At 39.5% G+C, this 11008-nt stretch overlaps 1 protein-coding gene across 1 annotated transcript in view; it reads right to left on the bottom strand.

The window, feature by feature from the left end:
• Positions 1 to 727: 727 nt before the first annotated feature.
• Positions 728 to 11008, bottom strand: part of aldh1a2 (aldehyde dehydrogenase 1 family, member A2) — a 28983-nt gene continuing 18702 nt past the window's right edge. Inside the window, exons 8-13 of the mRNA XM_085145659.1 lie at positions 4130 to 4232; positions 3319 to 3503; positions 3042 to 3206; positions 2566 to 2723; positions 1258 to 1332; positions 728 to 1026 (exon numbers count right to left, since the gene is read on the bottom strand). Coding sequence (XP_085001785.1) covers positions 954 to 1026; positions 1258 to 1332; positions 2566 to 2723; positions 3042 to 3206; positions 3319 to 3503; positions 4130 to 4232 — 759 coding nt within the window. The 3' untranslated portion in view covers positions 728 to 953. The remainder of the gene's footprint in view (positions 1027 to 1257; positions 1333 to 2565; positions 2724 to 3041; positions 3207 to 3318; positions 3504 to 4129; positions 4233 to 11008) is intronic.

The raw sequence follows: 11008 nt of genomic DNA, 5'->3' as shown, positions 1-11008 counted from the left end.
GCTATCTAAGTATAGATATTTAATGTAATAATTAAATAGTCAGATTTAGCCTGAATTAAAATGTGAGACTTTTTGATTGGCAAAGACTCGAAACACTTTTTCCAAGAAAAAAAGATTTTACTGAAAAACAAACAAAAAACAAAAGAACAAGTATAGTCATTTTATAATTTTATAGCATATGATTGTATAAACATAAAAATAGATGGACATCAATGAAAATCAGTTACATGTATTTTAAAACACATCTACTCCTCTTTTAGCAGGTGAGAGTAAAATGCTTTTAAGAGGTTAAAGTTTTTTCACGTTTACATCAGTCAAAGGTCGACATACAGTGTTAAGTCATATGAGCTAAAATACAAACAAAGACAATTAAAAATCAATCTTAATTCAGAATTAACATTTCATCCATTCGTGTCTGAGGCTGACGACATCAGTGGTTTTGAATGAGCGAACGTGCTCGCACAAATTCTAACAAGACAGTGACACATGAGGTTTTGACGATCACACCGCACAGTACAGAGAAAAACTGTCACCCAGCGGGTTACAAGCTGCTAAAGGGCTGATTGCAAGTGCAGCAACTGAGTCTCTGAGCATCCAGCATCTGGTGGTGAGAATCAGGGTTGTAACGGCTGGGACGGGCGTCGTTATTGGGTCTTGAAGTCAGAGCAGCCTCCCCCATCGTCTTTGTGAGTGCTTTAGTGTAGTTAGTGGAGGAGGTATGGAGTACTGTGGGAGGGGGGGGCAACACAAGTGGCGATACCTGGACTGGAAGCGGCTGAATGTCCGCAGAGGGACAGGAGGCAGTGAGTGGGTACAGCCTGGAGTTATCATGGATATAAGTAGCTCTGATGGGTCGTGGTGTGACACCATGGACAGACTGACAAAAGCTTGTCAACAATGAGGAAGACACTACCTCCTCCTCCCTTCCCACTCCCAAAAAAAGTGTGGCTGCCTTAAGAGTTCTTGGCGACCATCTTTATTGTGATGGTCTTCACTTCTGAGTACTCCTTCAAGCCGTTTTCTCCCCTGAAAGAAGAAATAGAAACATTTTGTTTAAACTCGAATGCTGACAGCAACATTGAATTATAGTGTACACACTGCTGGAGGCTCTTGGAGCAGGAATATTTCCTCTTAGATAGAGATTTACATCATGTTAAGCTTTTTTGGAAAGTCGGCTTTCAAAACACTAAGTCAGCAATACTAGTGTTGCAACTAATTTGTGTGTATTCAGCGGGCAGACGACCAAGTCTTACTCACATTTCACGTCCATTGCCAGACATTTTATATCCTCCAAATGGACACTGTGTGCTCAGAGCGTTGAAGCAGTTTATCCTGTGAAATACACAAAGCATCGATCACTCTTGATCAGTTGACTTGCAGTTTACTATAAAAATTTTGCACAACTTTATCCAAAGCGTCATTTGGGAAGACGGATGTAAAATTACATTCTCATCATCACAGCTATTTTTAAAAAAAACCCTGAACTCAATAACAATTATTCTTTTGCTGTTTAGCAAACACAGTTAAAAAATGTCAGGTTCTATATCTGTAAACGTAGTGATTACAGCTGCTGTAGCTGCCGCGGAAACAATGCTTTGAAGTAACCCGAAAATATGAAGTAAAATGATTCAATATTTCAGCGATTTTTTTCCTTTTCATCCTTCTGCTGAAAGACTTTGTTCTCGTGCTTCATCACTTATGTCCTTGTTCTTCTCTCGCCAGTTTTTTGAACCACATTCAGCTGATCGCTCTCTGAGTCTTCATACACCTCCTGTACAGTACTCCCCAATTTCTAGATTGTCCTTTTAGTCTCAAACATTCATGCCATTTTAATAGTTGCACTACTTGTGTTTTCTTTTTCCTTTCTAGCTCAGGTTTTTGTATATTTGTGTGCCTCGTCATACATGACTTTTCTCCCCTCTTTTGGAGTCTGTCTCTTTACCTGAGTTGACCACCTGCTGAGTGAATTTCTCAATGTCTATGATTAAAGTTCTGGATCTTACCTATTACTGATGTCTTGTGATTGGACACATAATAATCCATAATCCATATCCTTAATTAATCCATAATTAAGGATGGAGCATATAATTTATCCTTTCTTGGTTACAGAATAATTTATGTGGCATTTGTGATGAAAATTGCCCGATGGTGATTAGGTCAACATCAGGGATGAAGGCAGAGTTATTAAAATAGCTAAGCATAACAAGTGACGCAAGATTTCTGGCAGCTATCTATACTTCTACTCATAACCATTTGTAAGTAATTAAAAATGGAAACTATTGCAGGTTAACTCAACAAGTAACATTTACTATTAATTTCATTTCTACCAATCATAAAATTGAGTTGTCCTGTCCTGGAACATTATTTCTGATATTTTCTCATCATATCTGAGCTTATGGGTGGATAAAAAGGAAGAAAAGCTTTTCTTTGTGGCTACTGTAATGATTCTAAATCAGCACACTGTTAGTTAAAGCTTCGGGAAAGTGGCTGATATTGTGATTTAAAGTGGCTCACATGAAAAATATTACTGAATGGAGCTGAAGAAGCACGGCAGATAGAGCTTACCAGACAGTGCCAGCCTGCATGGCTGTGGTTATGGTCATGGCTTTGCTGATGTCCTTGGTGAATACAGCAGCAACCAAACCATAATCTGAGTTGTTGGCTCTTTCTATCACTTCATCAATTGTTTTGAACTTCATGATCTGCTGGACTGGCCCAAAAATCTGTAGAAATATGGTAAAAGGTAAGCTAACATCACACATCAAAGAAATGAGAATACACAGACTCACTATGAACTTCAAAATTATTAGTTATTCTTAGGTAAATGCATTTAATTAGGGACTTAATTTATGTATCACCATCCTTTGTGGTACCTTTTTACATTTTTTGACAGCTTTAGTAACTCTTTTTTTCTCCAGGTTAGAGAAACAGGTTATCAACAGCCTCTACATTTATTCATGAACTGTTTTGCTACCTCTTCTATTTCAGCCCTTAAATCAACTCAAGATGCATTAGTAGTGCTGGAGTCTTTATCACTATACCTCTTCTCTGGCAATGCGCATGTCATCTCTGACGTTAGAGAAGACCGTAGGCTCAATGAAGAACCCTTTCAAGCCCAGAGCTTTGCCTCCACACTCCAGCTTGGCCCCTTCAGTAATGCCGCTCTGGATGAACTCCAGCACACGGCTCTGATGCTCTCGACTGATCTGTGGAGGTGGAGGACAGACTTACTCCCATATGAAAAAATGAGCAATATATGAAATTTACAGAGCAAATGATAGAAAAACCGATCACAGCTTCTGATTCTGTGCTCCTCACCTGTGGTCCCTGCTCAGTCATGGGGTCAAAGGGGCTGCCAACTATCCTCCTCTTTGCTCTCTCCACGCTCCTCTGGACGAACTCGTCATATATGGGCTCCTCCACATAGATGCGGGAGCCTGCCGTGCAACACTGCCCTGCGTTGAAAAACACACCCTGGTGGGCTTCTTCTACAGCCAGATCCACTGGGGAAATGGAGAGATTTGTGCTGGTTAATAACTAAACAAAAGTAGTATAGAATTATAACCATGAAGCTACTTATTAGGTAAAAAAAAAAAAAGACTTGACTGGTCTTTAAAAGTGAAACAACGCACAAATTAAATATCAATAAAGACAGAACAAATTTATCTGTTTATAAAAAGTCATGTGTGCAGTGTTATTGGAGCTATCCCATGCAAATCTGACACCTGACACCTGAGAGACAGGATCCCGCTGTTGTGCACAAAGGGTTAATGGACCCCTGTGATTTATGGGTTTCGGCCGAGTCGGGGTCCATTCCCTTGATTTACAGGCCCTAGTGTGCCCCTCTCACGGCTGCTGAAAGCATTTGAGACACTCGGCAACCCCAGTTTGGTGAGACACTTAGAGTTTATATGAAACCCATCCATCCAGAGGTTTTCATAGCACTGCTAAGCCCCGAACATTTTAAGGTTCTCAGTAAGGGTGAGAGCTGTGAGTGCTTTTCTAAGAATATGACACACAGCTACAAAAAAAAAAAAAAAACGTGATTGTGACAGACAGACATTGGGCGGGAGGGGGTCAGGTAAATGAAGTAACAAATAAAACTCTAGTTTAACAAAACAAAACTTACAATCAGCATCTGCAAATATTATGTTGGGATTCTTTCCTCCCAGCTCCAGCGTCACTCTCTTTAGGTTACTCTTCCCAGCTGCCTCTTGGATCAGCTTGCCAACCTAACAGAGGAAACAGATCAGAGGTTTATTCGTGGCGATGCAAGGCTCACAGCCAGATCAGTAAATCAGCTGGAACCATTAAATATCTTAAAGAGGCTGGTTAGCTCCAAACAAGGAATAAACTGGTAGGCCAGCTGAAACATGAGTTCTGCAAACACACAGAAAGAATATCTGTTACAGGCTTTTGGCGACAGCGAGAGGAAAACAAAATGATGTTTCTGCCGGGAAGAGTATTTGATATGTGGCGTAGGACAGGAAGAGGCAACCACAAGGTGTGTGGGTGGTGTACTGTGATATAACACCGAGACGGGATATTCGGTATGAGTCGGGCCTGGTGTGACGATATGAAAGACGGCAAGGGATTTGTGGTGTTTTATCTCATCCTTCTATTGCCCTAATTTCCACTTTACTCCTTATTAGGAGCGATGATATCAGATGACCTAAATGAAGAATAATAAATTACGGATTGAGGAATAACATTCCTTGATAAAGATCTATTGCTCAAGAGAATCATGTGTAAAATTCATCCTGGGGGAGAACGTTTTAGTTTTATTTAGTACAAATCATTAAATCTTTGAAAATGTTTTGAATACAAGCCATGAATATTTTTTTACTTAAACCTTGTTTTCTCTGTAATACATCATTAAATAATATCCACACTTCTTTTTGCTACATTACAGGCTATGCATAGTAAGATATTTTAGAAGCAGACCAAGCAATACCCTTGTACCTCCACCAATCACCAGTAAGCCAGTCAGGGAAAATATTTTTTTCTCTGGTGACTGGAGATTTAGTGAAACTTGATACCAAACCAGAGATGCTGCTAAAGTATAGCCAGTATAAATAATCATGCACGCAGCTTCCCAAATACAGAAGAGCTTAAGACCTGCATTTAATCTGAAGGCCACCAGAAGGCGATGAGGATTTTGGAGGCACATGACCATTAACCACATAACATTAATATATTCTCTGTTTGGATGTGTAGTAAGCTTGGTGGCAATGTAGGATCGCTTGAATAAGGCATTAGTCTCATAGACCAAGAAACTAGTCTGCAAACATCTGAGAACCACTGGTCATGAGGAAAAAATTTGTATTCCCTGACTGCTTAGGAGTGGTTGGATACTGATGGCAGTCACTGGGAGATGACTGATAAAATCCCAGTAATGCAGGCCTACATGCTCCCTAGCAGAAATATGTATTCTACAACTAGTTAGCAAAAACCTCCTTGTGATTGCTTTGGCTGTTAGCATTTTGCTGCAGTTGTAGTTTAAAAGAAAGCATTGTACTTGCATATAAACATTGTCCAGCTACTCTCTGAGCTAATACTGAAACTGTGAAAAGTATGACACAAACCAGAAAAAGAGATGCTTAAATTTGTGTCTTAGCATTGCAGCCAACCTTGTTAAAAAAGCTCAAATTTATTTTTCTAGTTTATAATTTTTAGTTTATGACACAATTTTTTAAGTTTTACTAGTGCTTGGCTAGAGGTCAAAGATATTTTGAAGACAAACATGATAAAGCACAGGCAACACACTACTGCGCTGCTAGCAGATTGTTAGTGTTGCTGGTAGATTGCCACTAGAAGATTGCAATCACTCAGAGGTTTTTGTTGCATACTGAGTAGTATGGTTTTCAGTGTGATTATTTGTCCAGGTTTGTACTCCACTAAGAGTTTTTGTTGCAGCCTCCAGCAACCACCGTCAACCACTCAGGGAATCCAAGTAAGATTTCAGGTACCAAACAGGCGACATCACAGTAGCAACGCCCACTCATCATAACATCTATGAGCTCATGAGCAGGAGAAACTAGCTTGAGCTAAAGGCAACAGAACTTTGTGCTAATTTGAGATTAAAGTCATGGCACATTTATTTGTTTAGACACTTTTTAAAATTCAAAGGAAACTCAACATGTTTTAAATGAGACACAAAACAAACATATAATGAGGGAACTTAAAAAAAATAAACATGACATTTAAATGAATAATTAAATTGGTAAAATAATAAATACATGGTGGGATTCATCACTTTTGGACAGAGCCAGGCTGACTGTGCACCTCTGGTTACAGCCTTTAATCTAAACCTGCTGCTTTAAGACTAATAAAGGCAGTTGCAGTAATACATACTCGACATGAAAAGATACAGGTTAAAACTGCCGGATGCTATTTGACCCCCTTTCCAATTTAGGTAAAGATGATTTTAGGATGTGAGAATGAGTCACCAGTTTTTATCAATATTTTTCACTGTTCTGACACGTTGTAATAACTGGACTGATAACAAGCCTGGAAAATCCCATACACCACCCTCACAATCCTACACCCTAAACAAGTATTCATCTTCCTGTTACTCATACTGTGTCTTTTATAGATAAAGAAGAAGAAAAAACCCTTAGTGTCCAAGTCCCCCCCCCCCCCTTCTTCAAACCACCCCTAAGAAAAACATCTTCAAACATGTTAAAGACTTATTCTCTTGCTCTTTTCTTCTTCGCTCTACTTCCCATTATAAACTGAAAGACTAAGATCAGAACAGCTGGGCTGCGGCTGGTACCGAAGCTGCCTAAATACAACACAAAACTTGGCTCGGTTTCATTTTTCTGATGTGTTTTGTCTGTCTTTGATCAGAAACACAAAGTGGCTGACTAAGGGGAGTTTAGCATGTGTTTATTCAAGGGTAAAGGAAACACGCTGGGCTGCTAGACTCCTCTGCCACATGTGAGTCAGTGAGAGATGAGCTGAGCTCCTAAAATCCACCTGTAGCTACTCCAGCACCTTCAATCCTGTCTGAGGAGATGATGTGCTTGCTAGGATCCCACCATTGATACTACAGTGCAGTGACTCACTGTCTGGGCATCAGCAGTCTCTGACAGTGCTGGCTCTTTTCTCAGTAATTGACTCCAGTTCACAAGAAATAACAGGAAAACTAGTAAAAAAGAACCAAAAACAACAAGAAACCCCCCAAACTGGACCACTTATAAAGGAAATGTTCAATTGGGGTGAGATGTTAAACAAAGATGTTTATAATACAAGTTAAACAAGATGCCACAGGATAGATAATTTGTAAATAGATAAATACATGATTATGGTTTAATCATAACTAGATCAATATTTGAAATTATACAGTAACTAATATAGACCGATAGCAGCTGCTAACAGTTTTTACCGTGGCTTATTCTAACAAAGTTTGGTGATCCTAGTGAGGTTGGAGAGTACAGAACATATTTTGTTATATTTTAGTTTGTGCTTGATTTTGAATGTTTACAGAAAATATGTTAAAGATTGAAGACACTGTAGACATTGAACAGACATCCTACACACACAAATAAGTAAGCTAAGAACACAAAGGAGGCTGTGTCCACAATAGTGCATTTTTGTTCTGAACTTTTATTTTATTTGCCTAGAAAAGGTCAAATCATGTGACGATACATGTATGACTCAGGGAAGGACACATAGTTACTGTTATCAGCCAATCAGAAGCCTTGGAATGAATTAAGACAATGCTATTAAAAAAACAACCCAAAAACCCAAACTGCAGTTCCTCTAGTGGCCACTTGAGGCTGGCTTCAAAAGGGAGTGAGTCTCATTAGACTTCCATGATAAAATGGCCATCTACAGCATTACAAAGTGCGTTTAGCTTGACATAAAAATGTCCCTGTGCTTTACAGATAGCCATTCAGATCAACTATAAGTAGAATGATTTATTTTTTTTAATAACTGATCTACCTGCATAACTGAGTTAGGGGTGTGGCCTTATTAATTAACAGACAGCTTTCCCAACACATTTAGCTGGAGCTGACTAGCATCTACGAGGCCTCACTTTTGTTACTTCCAGCCATTAGACTGGGCCGGTATTGCTGTAGGTGAATTTTTAATTGATTATCTGACTAACATTAGGGCTTGATGTGTGGGACAAATCATCCCAGAAGTTATGTGCTTTGGTGAGTGAAGTTCTAGTGTTTTATTAGTTCACTACTTGGGTTGCTTATTCACAAGACATCACAAAAGCGGATAAATCAATAAGTTTGATTTGCCAGATTTTTATCCCAGATGCCCTTCCTGACACAACCCTCCTAGGGATTTGTGACTCTTGATCATTTGACATGTGTTAACCAATACAGTATGAACACTATGCTAGTAAATTGCCTTAACATGCTTTGCTGATATGTGCTTCTGTGTTTTGCACTCGAGTTCATGGATAGGTGATAAATTAGCACGCCACTTGTTTATTCATATAAAGTAACTTCTTCCTCCCAAAATCCAACATGGCAACAGCCAAAATGCTAACAGAGTCCACAATACAATTTCTGAATGTGGGCACATCCATGCTTTATACAGTCTCTGATCAAGAACTACTCATGGGTGTCTGATCGTTTCTAATATCCATGTGGTCTAGTCTCCAAAATGTAGCTAATGCAGTGTTGCTGAAAGCTGCTAGATGCTGGCTCCAAAATAAATGTGTCTCCTGCTTCAAAATGCATCAGTTTTTTCCTGCAAAAACTAAATCACATTAGTTTTTGATGATTTCAGCTGTACAATCTAATGTGTGTGCCATTGGTCATTTTATAAATTACTGCTCTGTTACTAAGACTGGTAGCTAACGGAAGGCTGTAGCGCCCGCCAGGAGGCGTTGATTTACAGCTGGCTGACAGCTGTTTCAGAGTTTCTATTTAAAGAGTAAACTTTTTTTTCTCCAGACGCACACTTCTACTACTCTGTTTGTATTTAAGGAGACTTTGATATGATGCAGTCATGCATTATTTTGGTAATGCTTATCTTTAACACATTGTAGTTAATGTAACTAATACCAGCATGGGCTAGCCCAAGGTCCTGGCTCCAGACAGACAAACTCTGCAATGCTGTGGCCATTTTTAGGAACAATATGGTCTACAGCTGTGGTTTGAGCTTAATGCTTATGTCAGCATGGACACACACACACACACACACAAACACACAATATGATATTAACATGCTTAGTTGGGTTGGGCAATATGTAAATATTTTCCAACGGCCTGCCGTCAGTCCTACGACAAGCAGCTGATGATATATTTGTTAAGGGTTGTCTATGCAGCGAGTGCAGGGAGCAGGGCAAAAGACTCCCGACACCCTTTCAGCAAATGGAAGCATTTGTTTGTGAAAAGATTTAAAAAATCACTATTTTGGGAATATTTTGGTTTTAAAATGGAAGAAACTAAAGGTCCTGAGGGAGTGATGCCTCCGCTTTGCAGCCTATAACTGAACAGAGGTAAAGATTACAAAGGCTAATAAATGAATAATGTCATTTATGAGACTTTTCAGTACTAATCGATTGGACAGCAACCACTACCTGCAATTACTTCAGTCTGGTCACTGTCATGACTTTCTGAAAGTTAGAACCATTGGTACGAACACCAACTGTTTCCATATCACGTAGACAATAAATTTGCTGGAATTTTCAAGAGGACAGACATAAATCACACAACATAATAATAATAATTATTATAATAATAACAATGAACCCCACAACCAACTGCATAACCCCAAACTTTAGCAGATATAACTTTAGCCAACAGTTCTTAATATATCTGAAGCTGAATTGTTCTCCTGCCCAGATGCTAATGTTGATTTTTAAACTGAGACATAAATGTGTGTAACAAATTCAGTTCTGCAAGTTATCCAGATATTTAAAAAAAATAAACAAAAAAAATCCACCATTGTTTCATAAAAAGAAAAAAACCCAGCATATCACCAAGTCATTTAAAACTGTTTTGGGGAAATTTCAGTGGTGAAGCAACAGACTGGTCAACTCTCACAGCTGTTCCTCGAGTCCATTAGCGTCACTTAAAATCTGCCTCATCGACATCCAGGATCTTTGAAATGCAAACAACGTCGTACACTAACAATGTTCGCTCCCTGTGACATTCACTTTTACATTTTACAGGAATATGCCTACTCATGTGCCACTTAATTAGGTACACTGGTTCAACTGCTCCTTGCTCATACTGAGCATCAGAATGGGGAAGAAATGTAATTTAAGCGGCTTTGAATGTCGTATGGTTGTTGGTGCCAGGCTGGTGTGACTATTTCAGAAACTGCTGATCTACTGGGATTTTCCCACACAGCCATCTATTTTACAGAGAATAATCTGAAAAAGAGAAGATATCCAGTGAGTGGGAGTTCTCTGGGTGAAAATAAGTTCAGAGTGGAATGGCCAGAATGCCAGCGCAGAAGAGCATCGCTGAAGCGCACAACATGCAGATGGGCTTCAGCCACACCGGGTGGCACTCCTGTCGGCTAACAGCAGTTAAAAACAGGAAGGCTACAATTTGCATGGGCTCACAATGGAAGAATGGAACATTTTTCCCTGGTCTGATGATTCTTAATTTCTGCTGCTAGACTAGCAAAGTAGGGTTTGAATTTGGTGTAAACAACATGAAAGCATGGATCCATCCATGCTTATATCAACTGTTCACGCTGCTGCTGGTGGCACGCTTAGAGCTCCTTAGTACCAGCTAAACATTGTTTCAACATCACAGCCCACCTGAGTGTTGTTGCTGATCCCTCTGTGACTACAGTGTACATATCGTCACATGATAAAATGCCATGTCACAAAGCTCAAATCATTTCAAACTGACTACTTGAACATGACAATGAGTTCACTGTACTCAAACACCCTTCACCGTCAGCAGATCTCAATCCAGTACAGCACCTTTGGGATGTGGTGGAACGGGAGATTTGCATCATGGACGTGAAGCCGACAAATCTGCAGCAACTGTGTGATGCTATCATCACATCAACAAAACCCTAA

The sequence above is a fragment of the Neolamprologus multifasciatus genome, chromosome 1, assembly GCF_963576455.1.
Source record: "Neolamprologus multifasciatus chromosome 1, fNeoMul1.2, whole genome shotgun sequence".
Taxonomy (NCBI): Eukaryota; Metazoa; Chordata; class Actinopteri; order Cichliformes; family Cichlidae; genus Neolamprologus; species Neolamprologus multifasciatus.
Note: the sequence above shows the minus strand (reverse complement) of the source record. Positions and strands in the feature narration are given on the sequence as shown.